Genomic DNA, 25,136 nt, shown 5'->3' on the forward strand with positions numbered 1-25,136 from the left:
GCTGACGTCGAAATTCTCTTCACTCGAGAAGTGAGCAATCATGATAACTGATAAATACGGATAAAAAAAAAGTACCTTGCACTTATTTACCGCCTCGCCAGAAGTTGCACGATAGTTAAAGAAAAAATTTCAAATGAAAAATAGCTCCGTGTTATATGTGAGATTTACTATATATATAAAAAAAAGCCACAGGATTCTCTATTTAAAAGTTTTAAAGAGCAAAAAGTAAACAAACCACATTATGCGTGCACACACATAGTGATCTCTGTTGAAAGCCACCTGGATCAAAAAAGTGCTGGATTAGAATCTCATGAGACAAAAAAAAAAAAAGGCAAACTCGTCATTCTGAAATGCCTCGCTTCAACAGTACCCAACTTGCAGGAAATGTTGTGTAGTTATCTTTATATAGTATATTTTATTGTTGCAACTTTGTTGTGTGGAATGTAATAAATGAGAATCAAAATGGTGAGTTTTTTTTTTCCCCTTAATTTTACAACTCCATTTCCGTGTTTGTTTTGTTTTAAAGTTACATTTTAGTTTTTGTTTTCCTGTTCATCTACAAAAAGACACAAGTAAACCTCATGTTATTACTTTATGAAAGCGTGTTTATGGCCACTGTTTACTGGGAAGAAACAGCAATGGCAAGGAATGAAATAAAAGTAAAAAATAAATAAAATGTGGGCATCCTTTGTTTTGTAGTTAATTCAATGGGGTAGAGTAAGGCCTACACAACACATTCTTTACTCCTGGGATATTTTTTTTTTACTTTAAAGTGATAGATAGTGTTACCACTTGCTGTAAAATAAAGACCCACACCCACACAGGGGCAACGCCCCTGCTGCTATGCTGTATGCATTCTGAACAATATAATGACTTTTATTACTTTTTAAAAAAACAAATGAATGTCCAAACGAATGTTAAATTCTGCGTGAATATCCGAACATGAAAATCCCATGTTCGTCCCAGCACATTCTATTGTAATTCTATACGAATTTTCGATAATCGTCCCAACACTAGTCAGAGTTGCTTCAAGCTAATGATTTGATTTGTGAAACTTAATTGTAGCCTGCTGTGTATTTTAAATTCTTGCTGACCTTGACCTTTGATTCTACTGTTGTAACCTGTTAGGAAGAAGATGAGGTTCCCGATGAGGAGACCCTCAATCAGATGATTGCTCGAAATGAGGAAGAGTTTGACCTCTTCATGGTAAGAAATTGATAACTTTACATCTGATTAACACAGTTGTTATGCTGCAGATATTGTTGGTCTATTTAACACAGACAGAAACATTTAAGCATAGGGAGCGCTTTTTATTAACACTGCTTCAAGACACTGTTATTTCAAACCTGAAAGGCTGATCAAACTTGGTAGATTCCCAGACCACGATAATGGCAGGCTGAAGCACCAATCCCCTTAGTGTCAAGGTTGGTAATTGTCCTCTGGGATGTAAGATCACTGTAAGCTCCTGACTGGCATCATGTAGCCACTGTAAGTCGCCTCGGAAAAAGGCGTCTGCTAAATAAACAAATAGTCATCAACAAAAACTTTTGAGAGGGCCCTGGCATTAATGGACTCACTGGGGGATCTAGCCTGTCTCTGACAGGAAGACTGTTGTTTATAAAGTTACATGAAAAGTAAAAGACCACTAGGATAAGTGAAGTAATACTTATCAAGAACCAACTGATGAGAGAGGTTGCACATATCACGTTCCAGAATATTGAGCTTTTGCATTAGATCTGTTTTCAGTATTACAAGGGTCAAATTAGCAACAACAATAATATCATAAAACTAAGGAGGAGCAGTTAACCTATTATCCATCTTGGGGATGTATATCCTGTCTGACTCACCAGCTTCAGCTCTAGGTAAGTCACACTTTGGAGTTATACATACAGTCTGTCTAGAGATCTGCCTATCCAATTGTGATGGAACTTGGAGAGGCCATTCTTTAGCAAGAGATTGGAAGTACAAGAATTAGAAAATATAAGGAGATGCCTGTATGTCATCTATCTTTACATAAGTACATATGTCACACACTAATTTATTTAGTTCATTTTTGTTTTTCAGCGAATGGATCTGGATCGTCGTCGTGAAGAGGCACGTAGTCACAAGAGAAAGCCCCGTCTGATGGAGGAGGATGAGCTGCCATCTTGGATTATTAAGGATGACGCGGAGGTGGAGAGACTGACATGTGAAGAGGAAGAAGATAAGCTATTTGGGAGGGGCTCTCGTGGCCGCAGAGATGTGGATTACAGCGATGCACTCACTGAGAAGCAGTGGCTAAGGGTATTTGTTACAAATCTCTTTTTGTTAGTTGAAGTATGCTTTTTTTAAGAAATGTAATGAATTGGTGAAATTATGTTTGAGCTCTTGCTTTGGTTGCTACATCCCCTTTAGACTCATAATTCCCATAGAAGCCAAAATGTGCAGTTTTTATGATTTTTTTTCAGAATGCATGATTAAAAATATCTCTGGAATTGTAATCAATATATTAGGTATGGCAGAACAGTTACAGATGACTTTTGGTTTGCTGAGGAATTTCTTTTATCCTTTGTGTATTTTTTATTCTGTTGTTCCACTCTTGGGCTACATTTACTGGGTTTATTTAACTCGGTCATAGCATTAAATACAGTGATGAAATATTCACTGTGTTATACAATGCATTACATAAAATAAGATAAAATATGTGTTGCTTACCTTTCCAAAGGTTTTTCTAATCCTCTTCATCAGTGTCCACCGCAAGCACTAAGAAAGTAGTATTTTCAGATGATGTGCTTGATGATATCATCATTACACCATAGTGTCTTCACCTTACAAAGTGCGCATGCTCATGCTCCTCTCCTGAGAGAAGTACCCCCTGCTGTTTCATGTCAGTGTGCAAAAGGCTGCACTTTTCAAAAAAGACACACGTTGCAAGTGTGGATGATGTAATTCCGACCTGTTGCACCCTCGACTCTGACCAGAAGTGATCTTTTTGATGATGTCGGACAGGGTTCGACATCGGACTGGAAAGGGAAAAAACCTGGTCTGACCTAAGAATGCAAAGGTTTAATCCTTATCCAGGTCACACATCCTTTCAAAATCAGAAAACAGCCGTGCATGCTTTGAAAGGGACGTGAGTTGTTCTCAAAAGCACTTTCAGCTTTAAAGTCACAGAGGTGTTTATGGTGTGTAGTAATTGTTACGCTTTTAAGTGCCTTGTTTGATAGTCTTCATTAGTTTCACACAATTATGATTACTTGATTTTTCATGCACTTTAAAATCGACTCTCTTAAAGGTAGACGACTAAGTCACAAATGTGCCACTCTGGCTGTTGTCATACTGGACACAAACCTTGCAAATCTTATTTGCTGAAGATGTAGACTTAATGCAGCCAGGCAAATTGTAAAAGTCAGGTTACTTGAAAAGTGTGCTGCCTCTTTTCTTTGTCTTATTCCTTGTGTTTGCAAAGCATTGTCTTTTTTGTCTTTTGAGTTGGGGTTGGGGTTTGTGGGGGGGCGTTGCAACCCAGTATAAATCTCCATTTTTTTGTAAAATTACTTTACACTTACTTCAGAGATGCATGGTTTAAATTAAACTTTTAAACTAAATCTACTTTTTAGACATAAAACACCAAATAGCTCAAGTGAATAGCCATTTCCTTGCATTACGTTATTTTGAAACTGACCATATTAAATTGTTATATGAATATTTTACACTCAGTCTTGTAATACAAATACAGTACTAATAACACCTAGTTAAGCAATCATCCCTTAAATTTGTATAGTTTTAAATACTTTACTAAATAATAAATACTGAAATATTTTACAGTGATTAAAGATAGGTCTACCAAATAAGAATGTTGTGTTCATGTAACTGGGCTTTTTCCGAAAATAAGTACCTAATTGGAAATGGCAATTTTTATACTGTTTTAATGTCTAAAAAGTACATTTTGTTTCTACTGAAAGTTCAGTTAAACCACAGCGATGAATAAATGAATAGTGTAAGTAATCGCACAAACAAAATTAAACAAAACACTGATGCATTCGCATAGCTCAAAATAATGCAAAATTCAGCATGACAAGGGAAGATGAAGGGAGGTTTCTGTTCTGAGTGAGTGTAAGCATTATGAATGTTTGTTCACCACTGCTACACCTCGGTAGAAAATTTACTTTTCCTGCAATTTTCAAACGCAAGCCTGTGAACGTGAGAGTATATCTGTACACTTTTTTTTAAGCACTCGCCCACAGGACTACAGAGACACAGACATCAACTAGTTCTCATTAGTTTTAATTTGCCTCAGGCGAGCGGGCGAGCGTTAGTTTTTAACCCTTCCAAAACAACCCATATATTTCCATTGTATTTGAAATATCTGCATATGATTCACTGGTTGTGGAATAAACTTTCTTTTCCTGCCTGTGTAGCCCATGCAGGTGTGCACAATACTAAAACATAATTGAGAAGAAAAGTGTGGCAGAGATGCTGACACTTCCTTGGTAGACAGGTTAGAAATAACCCACGACAGGGAGTGCGGGAAAGACAATTCTTACTGCACGCCCTGGAGTAGGTTATTTCGCTTATGTAATGGCTACGTGTTTTTTTTTTTTTTTGAAAGAAATTACACAAACTAGCTTTTTTATGGAAAAAAGTAAGACATATTATGTATCCTTCCACTAAGAAAAAATATTCCCTGAAGACTGTTTGATTGTAACATGTTGTGAGGCGAGAGTGTATTAAATGGAATGTCCAGACAGTAATTTATGTGTACAGAAATAAAATGATTTATTTTTATTATCTATATACAACAAAATAATTAAATAACAAAAGAAAACAAAATGGTGTGAGGGAAGGAGTGCAGGGGTGAAATCCAAAACAGACCGTGATAACTTGTCTTTAATCGTCTTCGTGGCGAACCATACATAAACAAACAAACAAAAAAAGACAAAAGAAATGTTAGTGTTTTTTTAAAAAAATCCCGCTGCACCAACCTAGTCTCTCCCTCCACCCGTTACTCCTCCTATTTTACTTTCGGACCAACCCCGAACACAGTAGTACGTTCCCTTTAGTATGTAATGTCCCACCTCTGTAGTCAGCGGAACACCAATCCCCAACTGACAAGTGTCCTTATCCTTCACTTGACTTCAGTGGCTGGAATTTACATACTCGTACTTCCGCCCCTCACCAAGGTGCCGCCCCTCAAAAGATGACTTTTGCCATGGTCACGAGATCTTGGTAAGGGAAGTCCCGAGTTGGTTTGATGCCATCTACTGTCGGGAGGCTGAATCACAGACCGAAATCCCTTTGACTCATCACACATGTATTTTGTACTTTTTTTTTAATTTGCCATAGACATTACATTGAACATTGCCATTTATAGTAAAACTTTTTGAGGTGAAATGAAATTTGTGAATTGAAAGCAGACTGATTTCCCACATCTGAGGGAGGATTCATGGAACAGCCAAACACTGCACTGCACTGCACTGCACTGGCACTCTGGGGAGGGGATTCCGAGTGTTGTGTGGTTTTTTTTGTAGGTTATCTGACTTAAGGCTTTGCTGTCTTCAAGAGAAGCTGACCAATAATTTCTGAGGCTGTTTTCACACCTGGTAACTGGCATAATTTCCCTAGATTGTAAACCAGCATTAGATGATATGTGGACTAAACGACTTCCATGTCAGTTTGCGCAGTGCTGCAGTCCTTCCCGTCCACAGTGAGCACAACTGCATACGGAACCCAACCCTGTTTAAAAGCCCAATGCTTGAGTCAGCAGAGAGCAGGAGAGATTTTAATTTTGTTTTAAATATGTCTCTGAAATCGGAGGGTAGTGGTGAAATGTATCTGTTGTGTCGAGTTTAAATATTGCATACTCGCTTGTCAGTTTTATAAGGCGCTATTTAGTTTAATAAGTAGATGCAGCTGCTGCATATACAGTATATTACATGCTGAGTGAGACTTGCATGGTGATTTCTCAGATGGCTTTTGAATAGTGTTACTGCTACTGCTTGCCTCTGAGTTTTCTTTGTTCTGTTCACTGACTAAATTAATACCACAGTGTATTTGCCTATTTTTCTGTAATTCTTAGTAACAGATGGAAAAAAAAAAAAAAAATGGAGTGATTTTAAATGCTTTTTCAGTTGTATGTTGGCAGAAGCACTGTTTAGATAATTGTTACTATTAAGGTATAGTAATATTAATAGATCAGGTAAGTAAGTTGATCTGTGATGTCATAACTGTGGGGTAAGACAGTTGTTACCGCACAGTCATGTGATCTTGTTCAACCAATCACAACACTTAATTTATCCAACCTATTTTATAATAGGTAATAAATATGACTGCAGTAGAACTGCTGTCATCAGTTACAGAGAGTAAGACTGTTGTTTTAGCATTATTTGTGTGATTTTAAATAGTTAACTTACAGTAAAGCCATATTTATTTGAATTTCTTTTAAGTCCGCTGCCTTGTAGTGGAGCCACTGTTACGGGTAATGTAAATCAAATCACTGCTGTTCATTTGAAAGAGACTTGCAGCAGTGTAATTTGAACTCGCTGTTTCAGTAGCAAAACTTAAGATTTATTATGCAACTGATGTAGACGCATCTGCTTTTTTGTGACAGTGTAAATGAGTGTACTGTATTGTATTACGTCTTGTTGCTATGTGAATATACAAAAAACAATACTGGGGTGGCTACATGGTGCACGCTATTCATCGGAGTGTATAATGGAACAAACTCATTACTAACAGTACAAAGAGTTACACTGAAAGTGATGGTATTGGTCTAAGTCATTGTTTTGCACTCCTAATTGGCAGTTCCATTTGTCATAAAGGAACTGTGTGCCTTGCAGTCTGATATAATAAAACATAACTACACTACTACACCGGCACCTTCTGTTGCCACCCGCCCTTCGTTAGCTGTTAGAAGATCTATATGCCTTGAAAGGAAATTTGAGTTATTTAAAAACAAATAGTAAATAAGTTACTAGTAACGTGTTTTCTCAAAATGTTGTTTTATCACAATTTTCCTATCAAGCCCCAAATTAAATCTGCCCAGTGTGTTTGTTAAAGAAAAACTTGTGCTTTTCCTTACATATTTCAAATGATCAGCCACATCTATTGAAAAAATACAGGGCATGACATTTTGTGATCCAACAAGTTAGTAATTTTATTTCTTTTGTCCCTAGCTCACAAAATATATCAGCATGCATTAAAAAACATTACAAGAAATGCTGTAGATAAAATCTTCTTGCAACTATAAAGTTAAATATTGACAGGTTCAACAGTCAAATATTTGATCCTGATAAACTCTGCTCAGGCATCATACTTAAAGTACATGTAGGTTCAGTGGTCATTCTTATTCTGCAATCAACATCCAAAATGAGGCCAAGTACAAAAAAAAAAAATCTGGATCTGATAGCTTAAACAGCACAAAAAAATCTGATAAGTAGTAGTCAATATTAAAACAAGCAGAAGGAGGAAGGCTTCAGGCCTTGCAGTGGGAAGAATGAACCAGCAGAATAGGAGACCACAGTCCATTCAGTATAACCTTTTCAGAAAGAAAAATAAAATGACTTGTATATGAAAACAGCATTCCCACAGCTCTCTGTCTTTACTGATCAGCTGATGAAGAGACTAGCTGCACGCTGCTTTGCCGGATTGTTAATTTTATCCCCTCTAACTGTGATTTCTGATAGCCGGCCTGCTGATTGCAGTAAGGTAAATATCCTTTATTGTCATCTGGAAGATTCAGCAGGGCTACCTCACAGGCATGTGTAGGTGTGCAACAGATCACAGACAGCATAGGCAGCGTCGTGCTTGTGAACAGTATTCAGCATGAATCATGACAGTATGCGTGCTGCAGTTGTTGTTTTACAGGATTTACTGTCCTCTGGATTTAAGCAGAAAAAATCCACATCTCTGTGTGGCTTTTTACAGCAGCATTTAGCAAGAAACCTATCACAGTCGAATGAATGTTAATGGAGAAGATTGTTATTCTTGTACTCACTAATCTTGTATTCTTTTACAAATGGTTATCTGCATACTAAAGGATTGTGATGGAGATTTGCTGTTCATTATTAGGCCTTGTTCCATAGAGTCCCCGAGGACCTGCATTTGTGTTTGTACACCGGATTCTAACATCAATAGAACGCAGACTGTGGAGCTAAACCCACACCAGTGATTTTTTTTTTTTTTTTTTTAATGAAGCTGAGATGCTTGCTGCTACTTGGTGTATTTTCTTTATGCTGCTTTCCCTGTAAATCATCATGTGTAATCGGGCCTTGATGTAATTGTCTTTATTTACATGATCATCAGTGTTTGCAGTATTTGTTGCTAAAATTGAAAAGAAAAAGCTAATCTTGTCTACAGACAGGAGATGGAAAGGTTAACAATGTGAATACCTCCATGTGAAAGTGGAATGAGATGCAAGAGAAAAGCGCTGAGAAAAGGATTACACAAAGGACTAATTAAAATTACATTTTCATTGAAGGTTTAAACAAGTCTGCTTTTTACCTAACGGATGGTACTTTTTGCTTTGGAACTGAAGTTAAGGAACAAGTATTTGGTCTCTTGTTTCGTATACAATGGGCAGCAGAATTGTATGGAATTTTTAGAATTCTTTTTTTCTTTTTAATGGTATAAACAGTTGGCATACTTTCTATTTACTCTTTTCATTTGTGGTTCTTAATCTTTTTAGTATTTGAATTAAAGCTAACCAAATCCATGTCCAATCATCTCTTTACAGTAAAATACAGTTTCATGTCAGATGTTTTCTTTTGTCTTACTTTGCCCTTTTTTTTATAATTAAATGCCGTTTTCTTCTGCTGTAGTGATGTGCTGACCTCCAAGTTTTAGAATAATGCACAAAACTATTCCATAATAAAATAATTTTATCATGTAAAGTAATATTATACATAATTAGGTTCAGAACAGGTAAAGCTGCTTTTTTTTTAAAAAGAATAAAAAATGTAATCAACTGCTGAACATAGTTAGGCTGTTTTGATTTAGTTAGCTGTCTAACAAGATAGCTGTTCTGTGCAGATTCTTAAACGTTCTGAAAACTGGTATTTTATCTATTTCATACAGTAGGATTAAACTAATGTTACAAGACCTCAAAACAAAACACGTATTGTAAATTGTATCCTTTAGTTTAAAGGAACAGAGGACGAAGCTTGCTAAGTAGTAGGGGATGTTATGTTATCAGAAAGTTATAAGATGGATGTAAACAAAACTTAAGCTTGGCTACGTTAGCTAAGCTAAGTTTTATGCTTGTATTTGAATTCCCCACCCAAATATTCGTTTTTCTCATTAAAAAAGGAATTAAACCTGCATGTAAACAAGGCCATTGCAGTTTTGCTAAACCCTACATCCATTACCCCTGTTTTGGTCTAAGATACAAACTGTAGATATTAGACACAAATAAATATTGTTTTTATTTTAATATGAATGGAATGAAACATCACCTTATTGTAACTGAAGAATGAGGAAAAAATACTTGGAATGGTTAAAAATGTAAACAAGTTAATGACACTAGTTTGCTTCCTGCAGTTTTAAAGATGTACAGTAGCACACTAGTTTTTTTTTTTCTGTTTTTAGTTATGGTAACTTTGAACACTATAGAGCAGGCACACTACTTACTGTATGTGATTCTTTCCAATCTGCACGTATAGCATTGCGTGGGAAAACCGAGCCCTCTGATTGGCCAAGAGGCATGTCAAAAATATTGAAACATAATTAAAAAAATTGTGTCACCAAAATACATCCATTTGCAAATTATGTAAGCATAAAACCTTTTTCATTTGTGACGCGTAAAACAGAACCTTGCAGGTGAACAAGAATTAAAAGTCAGACTGAGTTGTTTCAGGTATTGGGCTGATTTTCAAGAGACTTCAGAAAAGTTATGAAAAATTGAAAGTGAAGACCCATATCTGCCTTGTGAGATTCTTCTTGGGTAGGAAGTTAAGACCGTTCCATGTGGACAAAGGAGAATCTGGCAACCTCACACATACCGTCTGCCCTCTATCGAAGTTGGTTGTGCCTGCTTACCCATTTTAGCTGAAACTGACTTGCAACAGGTTGATGCAACTTTTTTTTATATAACGTAATGTCAGGGATGCATCATTTATTGGTCCAGCTTATTTAAATGCTGCTGTGACTTGGCATCTTCAGGTGGCATTTTCAGAAACAGATTGTGGGCATTGCCGTATGTTGCCAGAAAGTGCAAGGAATGGGGAGGGGTTGGGGGTCGGAAAGGTGTAAATTGGAGCGGTTTGAATGAATTCCATTCTAATATATGCACTGCGTATATCTCAATCTGCACAGTATTATAAATGTCACGAACAGCTAGCAAATCAAGCCTGAAAGTAATTTGCAATTCTGTTACAATCCCTTGGCCTCATCCCATTAAAAATAGTGACGAAATCTGTCATACATGTTTCCTGACTGCTACAACGCTGCCACTATATTGTATGTATTTCACCCTTAACTGACAGCAGACTAAACGGAGGGCATTGCATGTGGAGGGTCCTGTTTCATTTCAGCAGTTCGCTGATCAAAGTATTTGGAAGTTCTGCTTAATATTGTGATTGAAAGGATGTCTGCTTCCAATAACATCAGATCATTCCTATTGGTGCTGTCTAGGTATGACATCATGGCCTTTGTTGCAAAAAGTAACCAGAGAAGCACAGGTTTTTAAATGCAGCCTACACTGAACTGTGTGACAGTATTTAGATTTGTAAGCTGAAAACTTGAGCTGCTGGGATCATAGATAGCTCTTGGCTTCTTTTCTAAGAACATAGTAACTGTAAGTACTGACATGTTTCTTAGTTTCTGAACATTAGAACTAATGTGCATGTTTACAGCACATTTAAAAACTATTCAAACAAAAACCTTAAGTTAAATCCTTCAGTATCTATAGATTAGAGCAACGAAGTTCTGCTACATTACAACCAAGGGCTTTTTAAACCAGCTTGTAGTTTACTGAACATGATTTAAAATAATTGACTGTTACTGTAACTTACTGTACACAAACATTGCATTTCACAGAAGGCATTCTTATCAGGCGATAACTAGCAGATAGACCAATAGAATTATCTTCGCTAAATTGTGTTTTTAACAAAATTAGCTACCTTAAGTATTCATCTAACAAGTGCATGTTTAGTGGTAAAATTCAACAGCATTGTATTCTTTCAAATGTAATTATCAAATGTATTGCTTATACATGAGAAGTGTGGTCAAGAAAAGTAAGTAAAGCAAAGCAAATGTACTATTAATTAATATATCATGTTCTTATGTGTTCTTTTTTTTTAAATTAAAAATATAAAATTTAATAAGTCACAATAAGTATGTGCTGGTTCAGTACTGTTGTTTTTTGTGATCTTTTTCCCACCTATTGGAAAATGTATAGCTGCATTACATTTGTTTGTACTGTACTGTACATCAGGTGTGTGAGGAGAGGGGAAAAAGTGTTACCTTTACAAGAAATTGACATAGCACTCTATTGCCTTTGATTGGCTGCCTAACAACAAGCACAAGTTACTTCACCTACTGTATCACACTCCAGAGAATTATAATTAATTATATTAAATACAAAAAAAATAAAAATTGTGTTTTTTTTGTGTCCCATATATTGGGAAAATGGTGATAGCTGCGCGATGCTGGAAAGCCTAGCTAAATATAATACGAGCGTAGCTGCATACAGTATATAGATAAAAATGTACTATTTGTAAAAAAAGGTTGGAGGAAGTGGCACTGCCATTAAGAAAAATTTCAGTACTGTAGGTATGTTTCATTTCAGTAAATCTGCCAGGATATATTTTATAAATATCGGTTCCTTTTCCACCTTTTTTGGTTGTTGTCGTTTTAGAGAGAAACAATGTATTCTGTAAATCTTCAAGTACAGAAGACTAAATGTATTTCTGCTGTGTTTTGATAGGCAGTGGAGGACGGGAACTTGGAGGAAATGGAAGAGGAAATCCGGCTTAAGAAACGCAAGCGTAGACGACATGTTGATAAAGATCCTGGAAAGGAGGAAGGAGAAAAACTGAAGAAGAGGCGAGGTAGACCTCCAGCAGAAAAGCTGTCTCCAAACCCACCTAAACTGACGAAACAGATGAATGCCATTGTTGATACTGTAATAAATTACAAGGATGGGTAAGCTTATAATAAAAACTTGATACATTTCAGATTTTGTTGGTATTTGGTGCAGTTAACACAAACACAGGGGAATATGATTATGAAGATAAATGTGATTATGAACATAAATTGTTCTCTACCAACAGTTGCCAATTTTTTTTCAAAACCAACATATACAATTTTTAGTGTGCTTTGTTTTTTGGTAGTGGTAATACTTTAGTTTGGGGATCTGTTATAGGTGCTTATATGCAATATTAACAAATTAAGAAAAATTACCCTGAATGACAGTACACTTAGTCAGCATTCGGATATCCGTTACCCATGATATACGTCAGTCACATTTACCGCCCTTGTATTAAGATTATAATCAATCCCCATTTATATATATATATATATATATATGCAACAAATTAATGCACTTGCACATCAAAGCCCATCTCTTCAATATTACTATTTATCTGAATATCTGTCACAGCCCGTTTTTTTTTTTTTTTTTTTTTTTAATTCTGTCTAATGCCAAATCAGTCTGTCTTTATTGTGCAGTTACACAGCGCTTCCTCCAGTTTCACCTGACAAAAATGCAGCCAAAACAAAGCCAACAAGGCAAGCTAGGGTAATGTAACAGTTAATCATTAAACAGCTTTGAGGCCTGACAAAAATGCAGCCAAAACAAAGCCAACACAAGCTAGGGTAATGTAACAGTTAATCATTAAACAGCTTTGAGGCATGTTTACACTGAAGCAATTTGACGTGTCGTGGAAATGCCGATTAAAATGCAGCCACACTGTATTCCTCCACTGAACCATCTCTCAAGGTCATCTCCAGCGCGGAACTTCAAGCACCACAATTCTCTGTATAGTGTATAACGTCCTCCCACCATCTTTTTTCTGGAGCTCTGCATCCAGTAAAATTACGAATCACACTGATGCTCAGTATTTTTATTTGTAGAACTGTATCAGTACAATTTAAAAACAAAACAAAACAAAACCAAAAAAAAAAAACCTTGTATATTTTTAAAAAGTCTGTGACAGTTTTGTGACAGTTTTGAACAATTTAATTGTACACTACATTCCGAATATTAGGCAAAAAAATTAAAAAGACAAACTGTGGTTCTGGTATTGTAAGTTGTGAGTAACATTACTACCAGCGTTTTATTTTTATTAGTATTATTTTAAATAAATGTGTAGCACTTATTTATGGTTTTGTAATATCTATATTAAATCTTAAGTCTTCGCCATCTAATCAGAATTCCTACATTTGGACATGCACATGAACATGTTGTGTTTTATTGCTTGTTGTTCGGTAACCTTAAATCAGAATTTTAAACCCAGTGTATTAATAGAAAGGTCTTAAGTAGCTGTTTCCAATGATATAATTTGTTAACTAGTGGAATATAAAAAAATAAATATATAAGCCACGCCCCCCCATAAAAAATGAAAAATTATTAATAAAAATATATAAAGTATTTTTTACATTTACTAGCATGAAAAGCACATTCTTTTTATTTTCAGCATACACTGTAAAATAAATAATAAAAACACTAATCATATTACTATATTATTATATGCAAACATTATAGAAAATTTCAATACAACCACAAATAGTAAAAACAAGTATGAAAACAAGCTATTTTACGTAAAGCAGAATAACGTAGCCTACATGTTACGACCACGCCAAGGAAAAAATAAAGAACAAGTATATATTCAACAGAAGAAAAAAACAGTCAATAGAAAAAAATAACTCTATGATGATAAAGCAATACATTAATTACAGTCAGTGCAAACAAATAATGTACCGTCATCGTCAAACTCAGGCAGCTCGTCCGTTTTCAACACAAAAACAATCCAATATTACATATTGATTCGAATCACTTATTGAATTACAAGTTCAGTAGATAATTATCTTCAAAAACAGCTGTAGATGAGATGTCTTAGTTGTCTTTGTGCTGTGTTTACATGGCATATCTCAAACTTCCTATGTAACTTGGCTTCAAAGTACTTCGTACCAGAGCAAAACAAGAGATAAATGCACAACTTGATGGAACTGTGCAAAATGCTAATGTGTATTCCACAATAGAAGAAAAGTTAATGACATGCGATGTTGTGCGTAATAAAAAGCAAGTGATGGCTAAATTCTCTCTGTATATCTTCTAGTCTTTTCATTAGTCTATTGTGATATTTAGAAAGTATAGTGAAAAATATCACCCATACCACGACAGTTTCCAAAGGCATCATTGTTTTGATCACGGTGCTGAACACTAGCTAATTATGTTAACGAGAGAATAGCCGCCTTCTGTGTAAATGGGGGTAAGCCGCCAAATTGCCGACACTGAAATGCCAATATTGTGCGTAAACAGCACTATATTCTGTAATTTTGAATACTGGCTTTGGATACTGTTTTAATTCTTGTGTTTTTTTTTCGGGTTTTGGTTTTACTAAATTGCATTGCCTTGCATTTTACGCAGTTTTGTGCATAGATAACATTTAGATTTCATTTTGCTGTTAGGTCTTTAATGGTAAATTTTACATACCACTGCAATATGTACTGGATTTAAAAGTGTGTACTGTTTTGCAGTTAACGTGTCGTCTCTTTAGTTTTGGCAAGTGATATTTTCAGAATCATATCGTTCTGAATTATAATACTTCTGTTAAAAATGTAGTACAGTATCAACAAAACCAATATAGTACATCTAAACGGAAGCCTACTTATTTTAAAACACGGTACCTTCAGATTGTATTTTTGATATTATCCGTTTTGCAGGTTACACAAAAAAGGTACAATTGGTTGGAACGGGCTAAAATTAAATAATCAGATATGCGTCACACGCGTTTAACCGTTACTGAAGTAAAAAAGCTATAGGGTCAGATAGATGAGTGCTGACTAGCGTAAACTTGTTATTATAATTTGACGAAGTATTTCATGATTCATAATCACAAAATTCTTACGAGTCATGTATATAATCACTTACATCTTATTCCTAAACTACAATATTACCACCATAATAAAACAGTAAAATCGTGGTAAAGCACAGGTAAGCAAGGTAACATACAGACATGCATGGTAAACCATTAAAAAGGTTAAAAACATGGTAACACACACATGCAATGTTTATTACAGCCATGAATTACAAATACACACATTTGTTGTGTTTTCAGAGCGAGTCGCCAACTAAGCGACGTTTTCTACCAGCTGCCATCTAGAAAAGAACTCCCAGAGTATTACGAGTTGATCAGAAAACCTGTAGACTTCAAAAAGATAAAGGTAAGAGCTCGGGTATAACTCCGAAATACTGTGACACATGATACTTATACTTTTTTTCTGTATTTCTGTTATTGTAATTAACTGATCCAACTTTATATATTCAGTATTATGAAAACTCCTCAAGTGCGCTCAAGTGCTCCCAGGTTATCCTGAATTCTCCAAAACTTGGGTTTCCTGAGTTTCTCGAGTTATTACGTGAGCTGGACAAAGCTCACTCATGTTATCACGAGAGGTGGCCAGATAGTAAACAGATAACCATATTACTGTATCATCGTTATTGACATTGTAACGTTGCTATCACCAAACACAGCAATGTATACTTTTCCAGAAAATACACTGCACTGTCTTGTGGTTTTGGGTTGTGTACTTGAGTTGGCTTGACTATGGAAATGAGGTATTTGACGTAAATGCAACCCTGTGGGCATGTCCATAATGTTAATACTTCCTGTCATATCAGAAATCATTTGAAATTTAGATTTCATATTAGTTTTAATTTAATTTATTAGGATAAATATCCATTAGGTAATGGTTACGTTTCTATTTCAGATAACCGGGGTTATGATAACAACCTAACGTTACATTAAATGAATACACCAGGGAAAATGTGTCAGTGGTATTGAACTTAACCTCTCACTTAAAACAGCTACAGACTTTGTTTTTCTGTGTATTATCTGTATATGAACACAAATATTTTGTTGTCGTTTTGATATTGTTTATACTACCATAAGCCTACTTATATGTGAAAAGATATATTGAGACTGTATGCATTATTAACTAAAGGGTCTGAAATAATGCATTTTTGATGTTTTTATCTTTTTAGGAAAGAGTTCGTAACCACAAATACCGGAGTGTAGGGGACCTGGAGAAGGATATCATGCTTCTGTGTCACAATGCTCAGACTTTCAATTTGGAGGGATCACAGGTTTGTGCCCTCTTGTGGCAAGTACTGTAATTGCAGTGTTTTGGGGGAATTTTGGTTAAATATTAGTCAATTACAACATATGATTTTATATACACACACACACACACAGACAACCGGTCAAAAGTTTTAGAACACGTCCATTTTTCCAGGTTTTTTTTTTTTTTTTTAATTTACGCAGTTTAATGTCTCAAAGTACTCTGAAATTAAAGCATAGAACAAATAAACAATTGGAGATTAAAAAAGAAATCATGGAATAGTTTTGTTTAACAAAATTTAATCTAAATTTTAGACTCAAAGTAGCCACCTTTTGCAGATATAACAGCCGAACACACTCATGGCGTTCTTTCTACAATGGAAATCAAATATTGTTCGGAAAGTTCTTCTCAACACTGTTGCAGAAGTTCCCACAAATGTGTTGCACTTGTAGGTTGCTTTGCTTTCACCCTTCTGTCCAGTTTATCCCAAACCAGCTTGACTGGGTTTAAGTCTGGAGACTGTGCTGGCCATTCCATGATTTGAAGCCTACCGTCTTGTTCTTTTCTTCTAAGGTAGTTCTGACATAGCCTGGAGGTATGTTTTGGGTCATTATCTTGCTGTAGGATGAACCCCTGATCAACTAGGTGTATACCAGAGGGTACTGAATGGCTCTGCAAAATGCTGTGGTAGCCGTTTTGGTTCAGGGTGCCACTCACTCTGTGCAAGTCACCGACTCTGGATCCAGCAAAAGAGCCCCAGACCATCACGCTTCCTCCTTCATGTTTGACATTTGTTGTCACACACCGAGGAACCATCCTTTCGCCTACTCGACGGCGTACAAAAACCCTGCGTGATGAACCAAAGATTTCAAATTGATTCATCAGTCCATAGGACCTTCTTCCAGTCTTCAGTAGTCCACTGGCGGTGCTTCATGGCCCAGGCAAACCCTCTTTTTCTTATTTTGCCATTTTATCAGTGGCTTTCTTACTGCCACTCGACCTGTCAAACCTGCAGCTCGAAGTCTTCTCTTCAAAGTTGAAACTGAGACTTGCTTACTTCGACCAGTGTTAAGCTGTGCTTGAAGCTGTTTTCCTGTGAGCCACCTATCACGCAAGCTATTGACTCTTAGAAACTTGTCTTCTGATTCTGTTGTGGCTTTGGGTCTGCCAGACCTCATCCTGTCAGAGTTTCCTCCAGTTTCCAAGTGCCTTTTGATGGTGTAGGAAACTGTACTCATTGATACCTTGGCTTTCTTTGCAATTAGTCTAAAGGAAAGACCTACACTTTTAAGGGTTATAATGGTCTGTCTGTCTTCCTTTGTTAATTGCCTTTTTCTCGCCATTATGATAGCAATATACTACTTCCTGCAGTACAATACTGTCCAAATAATGCTTAAGAGGATGTAGTAACACAGTCTGTCCCAACACTGCTTTAATACAGACAGAGGGTTTGTAAGTAATCAACAAAAGTTGGGACACCAGTAGGAATTGTTAGCATCAACTTTCAAGGCTTAATTTACTTCCATTGCCGCAGAACAGCTGTAAGTTGTTAACCCATTACTTGTTCCCTGAAAAAGGCTTTTTTGTATAACTCTGAAATGTACATTATTTTCAGTTTTTGGTAACCTAAACTTTGTTTTTAACCTCTGGCAGTTTACCACTTACCTTTGTACCATTTCGGGTTATTCACTGGACTTGAACTGCTTAAATTTTCAATAAAAAATGGGGGTGTTCTAAAACTTTAAAACTTTTGACCGTGTGTGTGTGTGTGTGTGTGTGTGTGTGTGTGTGTGTGTGTGGTATACATTTTTAAGAGAACAATTAAAAAGGTCTAACTTTCAGAAGACTATGAACCACACTGCCTTTGGATTGCATTACATCCTAAATATTTATACAATAGTTTGGAAAATGCATTAACAGAGTTTGTCTGCAATTCTAAATGTACTTTGAGAAAGATCATGCAAGCTTAAGTACAGCACATAACCGAGTTAAAAAGGGAGGGGTGTCCTTGATTATCCACAATTTCATTTTGTTGAGGTCCTTGATTCATATTACCAATCAAATACAATTTTCTGAAAACTGAAATGTTTGGAGGTGATCAGGCTTTTCTACCACTACCTGTCAACATGTTTTTATGCAAGAATTTTGTGTTTTATAGTGGGATATAAAATATTTCCATGATATACATCAAATTTTGAGAATTTACACAAATACATTGCTACCCGTCTTTGACAATTCCATGCCTTCTCTGCTTCTGTGTCTGCAGATCTATGAGGATTCCATTGTTCTTCAGTCTGTTTTCAAGAGTGCCAGGCAGAAGATTGCTAAAGAAGATGAGAGTGATGAAGAAAGTGTTGATGACGAGGATGAGGAAGATGAGGAATCTGAATCCGAGTGTAAGTCCTGGTGCTTCATTACTGTTGCTTCTCTAACAGGATTCTGTTTGCTTCTTAAAATCACAACTGACTTTCTAAACACAATTCACTTCTATGCTATTACATTTCATCGTCCTGTTCACACTGGTAAGAACAGAGTTTCAAGCCCATGCTTCCACATGGTTTATTATCACATGCATACTCAGTTTTGCCTGAAAGGACCAGTCAGGTCAGGTTATTTAGGGATTAATTGGTCTAAAATAATGAATAGTCTCAAAACTTCCTTTGTTGTTTTTTGTTCTTTGTCAATTCAGTAAAGCCACTGATTTCATGTTGTACTTCTCATCCGTTGCTGCTCTGTCCAGTATGTATTGCACTGATTTAGTTTTTAGCAGTTCTTTCATAAAATACCTGTCTGACATTGTTTTTGTTCCTCCAATATTATTTTGGTGTTTGGTGAAAGTTAACCCTCAGCATATTGAAGGTGCTATACAAGGTCCAGAGGGTGAGAATAGGGCCTGATAAATGTTTACTTGGTATATCATGGTATAAAAGCATAGCAAAAGTAGTAAACCATAGTAAAAGCTTTGGTAAATCACAGAGTATGGTAAAGCATTGTCAGATGCATGGTTAACCAAGGTAAGTCATGATAAATGTATAGTTTAATCACAGGAAAAGAATGGTAAAAAAAAAAAAAAAAAGAATGTGTTAATTTACCATGGTAAATGTTTAGAAGGGTAGGATGAAGTAGCGGGTATAAGTTTTAGTGAAAGGTTCCTGTGTATTTTTCAGATGCTGCTCACATTAAAACTTGAATGTTTCATATTTCTTATTTCATCATATTTCTTACTTATTTGGCAGTGAAATACAGCACCTTAACATAAAATAATATTTGTTCAGTGTGCTTATACTTTTTTTGTGTTATTGTTTTCAGCCAAAACAGTTAAGGTAAAAATCAAGCTTGGTAAGAAAGAAGAGAAGAGGCACGACAAAGGCAAGAAGCGACAAAGCAGAATAAAAGCAAAACCAGTTGTGAGCGACGATGAGAGCGAGGAAGAGCAAGGCGATAATGTATGTCTGGGAAGGGGGGTTCTCTTCAGTTTTACTCATTCATAGAAATGTATTTTACAAAACACAGTATATGGGTGAAAGCATCTTAATACTACAAATGAGAAAACAACCCTCTATTTCATGAAAACCAAAACTACCTGCATCTGCTACATCATAGCACAAACATGCTGAACAAAGTTTGTCTAGGGAAAATCCTGAGAGCCGTGATCTGAACAGCTTTTTGCAGTCTGACCTTTCAACTGAGCCACTCCCACTTACTCGCTGTCTTTTTTAATGTAGAACAGGTGGGACTGGCAGAGTTGAAAGGTCACATGATTTAAATGGAATGAGAAAAGCTGTTCAGTGCCCAGCATTTAGGATTCTGTAGGTGAACAGGGTAAAGGCAACTCAGAGACAAATTATAATTACTCCGTTATGCAGCAACAGAACGCAGAACCACTTGGAACAATTGCAAACTCTTAATTCCACCCCCAGCTTATAGTGTTAATAGTGACATAGGAATTGGAAGTATGTCACAAAAAGCCTAGACTGATTCTCAAATGTATTATAATAACAGTAAAACGATGTTGGTCCTGGATTGGCTTTTTTTTTTTTCATTACCGAGTTCAATGTGTTTGGTTTTTTCTGCTTCCAGGACCAATCAGAAGGAAGTGGGAGTGACGATGAGTGATCAAAGGAAGAGCTGTTCTGAGATTCGACAGATGTGCTTTATTCTTTGTTTCGTTCATTTTTGTTACACAAATGTGTATGATCCCCATGACCCCGTCTCTAATCTTAGGTAGTTGTAGGCTCGATCCAAACCCTTGTTATCTTAATGTTGAAACCATTGTTATAGTTAGAGACCAAACTGGTCTCCAAGACAAGCTGTTTCATTGTGCACCTTGTGCATCTTACCCATGATAAGTCATTTGACTAACTATAATACATTGTGCTTGTATATACTCTTGACTTATGCAAGAAAAAATATATGTATTGGTAATTTAAGCTTAAATTAGCAAATCCAAATGGAAGCTTGTTTAACAAAATAATTTTATAAAGCTATACAAAGACAGGAGTGAGACTCCAATCGGTTAAAAATTGACTTGACTAAAATACAGCTGTGTCCTTGTGGCATTGAGGTCATTATGGGAAAAAAAGCAGTTTGTCATGTATGTTCAAGAAGTAGTTTCTTTTCAATTTATCCTGAGATTATTGTGAGTCTGACTTTGAATACATTGACATGAAATATAAATCCAGCTTTACCCAGGCTTCATGAAATTAATAACAATTTTTGTAGGTCATGTTTTTTAGTTATACTGTAACTGGTTTCAGTTTCTGTAAACCCCTTTTGTTATCTACAGCCTGTTTTTATTTTTGAATTAAGCTTTAGTACTGCTTTACACCACAGTTACCAGCCATGCAAGTTAGCAAGTAAATGGACATCACTAAATAAGCAAAAAATATTGTTACGTAAATAAAGGGGGGTGGGGGTACAGTTTTCTATGTCTAGCAAACTTATGACCTTTGATTGGCATACAGTATCATCTGCTTTTCCCAAAATTTCGGCATTTTGGAAACAGTATACCCAGCCCGTCTGAGTCGTTTCATAACCATCAACATCTTTAAACCCAAAACCCAAAATACCCAGTTGGAATTTAGTTTTGTTTACTTTACTGCAAAATATTATCTTAATGAGAGTACGGTACAAAAAAAGCACCATATGAATCTGTTCTGTGTCTATTAAGACTTGTTACATGGCCGGGTAAGGTATAGCCAGTATAATGTGGCCACTAGTGATTGTATGTTCTAGTTTGACCATGCAGCTATTGATATTTTTATACACTGGTTAAATATGTGACTTTGTTTGGATTAAAATATATTTACCTTCATCATATAATTGCTTTGTGCTTGTTGAGCTGAGTAACATGCTTTAAATGGCTTCTGTTTCTGGATTTTTAATGCTAATGACAGTTATCTCTTTGTTTTCTCCCAGTGTGCGTGTGCATGTGTGTGTGACCGCGTGTGTGTGTGTCTAAAATGGTGCATCTTGTTTGATGTACTGTTAAAGGTGACCCCCCTCCTCAAACTTGTCTGATGTGTGATCATGCTGGTTATCACCCTTCCCTAAAGTGTACTTAATCTTTGCTTTCTTTGCACAATGTCTTTGGTTGTAACTCATAGCCCAAGGCAAATAAATTTCCATAATTTTGATGAGAAATGTTGTGTTTTATATCTAGGAAAAAAGCTGCAAGGAAGAAAGTAGTCTGCAGTACAGCCTGCGTGCTAAACATGCCTTTTTTTTTTCTCAAAATGAACCTTCTAACCACAGGCAGCAATACAAATAAAAATGTAAAGTACACTTTTCGAAATTGAAATACACTGTAAGGTTGTAAACCAAGCTTAATATAACAAGTGTAAGTAAATACATCTTGTTGGCAAACTTTAAAAATGATATGCCACCAAAAATGAAAGTGGAAATCATCAGACAAATGTTATTGCTGGTATTCTATCAGTTAAAAAAATTTGATTAAACTGCGGTTTGACAGCCCTAATTTTTAACAGAAATGATTATATTCTAATCTGAATATGAAATATAAAGAATATACTAACAGTGTTCAGAAGGTTGTTATCAATGATTTGCATGGGTGATCAATAGTATACTGTAGGTAACTCAATTAATCTTTTTAGTCACCCTAAACAACTGCAATCCTCCACCAGCATCTCATAAACAGGAACATTTATAGTTTAAAGTGCATTTTGTTTTACCGGCAGGGCTGAGAAAGTTGTAATCAGCCTATTGAATCGTTGCAATTGATCGTGCTGGTTGGTACTTCAGGAGGTCCCTTCTGGCCGATACAAATGGGAGGGTATTCCTTGAGCTGATTGCAATCAGATTGGGTGCACAGAAATACAGTAAGAGAGCAACCACGAATGGAACTTTGCACTATGATATAAATTTTTTCATCCATACACAACTTCTAATCTGGTCTTGCTTACTAGAGTTTTTTAGGCTCATTAACTTTAAATGTGTCATCAACATAATCACATTTTTTACATTGATTTCGAATGTTTTTGTGATAAATCTTCCATTCATTAACCTTAATTTCAAATGTAGCCCCATTTGCGATATATAGAAAGTATATGCTCTGACTGTATTACATAGATGCTATGCACTAAATGAACACAAGGGGCTACTAAATAAGACCACTGTCCATAAGAGTTGGAGTATAGTCATTTTCCCAGAGATCAAAAACATATTTTCTTTTTGTATTCCAGTCATTTTAACAGAACAAAACCAAGCTGCTTCTGAAGAAGAATACACAGATATTCTTCCTAGTTGGCCATATTCTTTGAAGTTACTTGCTGTTTAGATAGTAGTAAACCTCAGAAGAAAGGGATAAATTGTAAGTTGATCCTCTTCTGAGAGCCAGAGATGTCAGCTGGAAATTGTTAGGTGTCACAGTAATCTCTGCTATTCCTCTGTTGTCTTTGTGTGCAACAGAGATCATCATCAAGTTTTAACAGCAATTGAGAACTTTTTATATTTGAGTGGTTTTCAAAGAAGTCTTTTGTGAATCCATCAAAATTAGGCATATATAAAAGGATCAGCTGGCCTTTATTCTAATTAGATATTTGATTTGTTATCTTTAGTGTTTCGCGTTTTCGTGTGTTTATTTTACATATATTAAAATAGGGATAAAATTGTAAAAATCGGGGGGGATCTCAGTGTACACACTTTACATGTGGAATATGATGCATAGCAGTTCTGGTTTCCGATTTAAGTCCCTGGCATCTATGATCTGATGAGAATCTGCAAGTAAGCCATGTTTTCCCAAGTTAGCTGGTACTTTGCGAACGTTTGGGCAATTGCTGTGCTGACAAAAATAATATCTACAGAAGGCATGTACATAACATTAGCACAACACAAGCTAGGTTTATTCATATTGAAATCATAAAAATAAAATTGACAAAACTGGGCAGTGCAAGCCATCGGTGGATGCTTAAAACCACACTGTGTTTTCATCAATGTGTTCTGTAAGTTTACCAACTAAAGCATCACCATTTTTTGCACGAAGTCACCAATACATAATGCAATAAACAGTGGATGTCCAGCAAAGCACAGCGCTCTGACAAACTCACTAACAGTCATTCTGCGTGCTTTTCTTTATTAAAGCTTCTGTAAAGGCCGCATAAATGGATTGCTTGTCTCTCAGTTCACTTTGTTTTAGTTTAATGTCTCGCTTTTTTTAGTATGTTCTTTTATTATCAGCGTGATCATGTACCTCAGTGCAGAAGTATTTGCAGCACTATGCATCCTCTGCCTCATTTGACCCACTTCTGCTATGTTTGCTTTTTGTATACTTTGAAATATTAATTTTCTTTTGAATATTCATAAACTGATTTATGTTTTCTCCCCCGTCCTCATCCACTAAATACTATACTATTTTCAAAACTATATATATTTCAATTTAGTTTTTGATCAAGCTAGTAGTCAACAATTGCCACAAGACTTTGATTGGCCAACATAATCATGTGACAATGTGTTTGAGTGACAGAGAACCATGTTTGAACATTATTTGATCCTCTGACATCTAAATGTACCTGCTGTATCCTAGGATACAATGTAGGGCTGCTAATTACAATGTCAGAGTCAAAATAAAATCAGGTATAAATCAGTAAAAAACAATGTCCAGTGTAAAAAAAAAAAAAAAAAAAAAAAAAAAAAAAACATCCTGTAATTTTTCGATATAATTCGGAAAAAACCGGAACACTAATTATCTTGCATTAAGTAAAGTTTGTAAAAATCAAAGAAAAGAAGAAATAGAATACGTGTACCATATGAAAGATTTTCAGAGCTAATCCTTTGGGACTCCCTGGATTTGGATGCAGCTAAACAAATGATTATCTTGTGAAAATGTTGTGACTTAAAACAATAAAGATGTGTTATTTTTGAAGGGACGCTTATAAAAAATAATATGAAAAGTGTTTGGGATAAAGCCTTTTATATTGGTAATTTTTCAGTTTGATTAATGTGATTTTTTTTTGTTTTGTTTTTACCAAATTTGTCCCAAAATAATGTTTTGCTTTGTATTTTTCATAGAGTTAATGTGCACTTTTAAAAAAAAAAGTATTATAAATTAAATATTGGTTTAGCGTTTTTGAGGAATCATTGTGTTAGTTCTTGTCTGGTGTCTGGATTTTTTTTCAGGAAAGTGCTGTACATTTGGCTAGTCATACAGTTAAGTTGTTGTTCTAGCATTATGTAAGAAGTTTATTGTGTGGGACAGATCTGAATGTGTTTTTATTTCAATTTTGATTAATATCATGTTTATGTTTTTATTCAGTGGACCTTTCACTCTTTAACATGTTAGAGGTATAGCAATTATTTATTCTGACAGGTTATGATCCACCCGGTGACATAGTCAGTACCTAAACCAATAACAATCTCCA

General features: G+C 35.6%; 1 protein-coding gene across 2 annotated transcripts in view; it reads left to right on the top strand.

Moving 5' to 3' along the window:
• The window catches only part of LOC121317260 (probable global transcription activator SNF2L2), a 46,371-nt gene extending 24,468 nt beyond the window's left edge, over positions 1-21,903 (top strand). For both annotated transcript variants that reach the window (XM_041252997.1, XM_041253006.1), the window contains 8 exons: positions 1,129-1,206; positions 2,065-2,283; positions 11,903-12,120; positions 15,258-15,363; positions 16,184-16,285; positions 18,527-18,656; positions 19,570-19,706; positions 20,341-21,903. In XM_041252997.1, coding sequence (XP_041108931.1) covers positions 1,129-1,206; positions 2,065-2,283; positions 11,903-12,120; positions 15,258-15,363; positions 16,184-16,285; positions 18,527-18,656; positions 19,570-19,706; positions 20,341-20,376 — 1,026 coding nt within the window. In that variant the 3' untranslated portion in view covers positions 20,377-21,903. The remainder of the gene's footprint in view (positions 1-1,128; positions 1,207-2,064; positions 2,284-11,902; positions 12,121-15,257; positions 15,364-16,183; positions 16,286-18,526; positions 18,657-19,569; positions 19,707-20,340) is intronic.
• Positions 21,904-25,136: the final 3,233 nt, after the last annotated feature.

This window comes from Polyodon spathula, chromosome 1 (genome assembly GCF_017654505.1).
Source record: "Polyodon spathula isolate WHYD16114869_AA chromosome 1, ASM1765450v1, whole genome shotgun sequence".
NCBI classification, from domain to species: Eukaryota; Metazoa; Chordata; class Actinopteri; order Acipenseriformes; family Polyodontidae; genus Polyodon; species Polyodon spathula.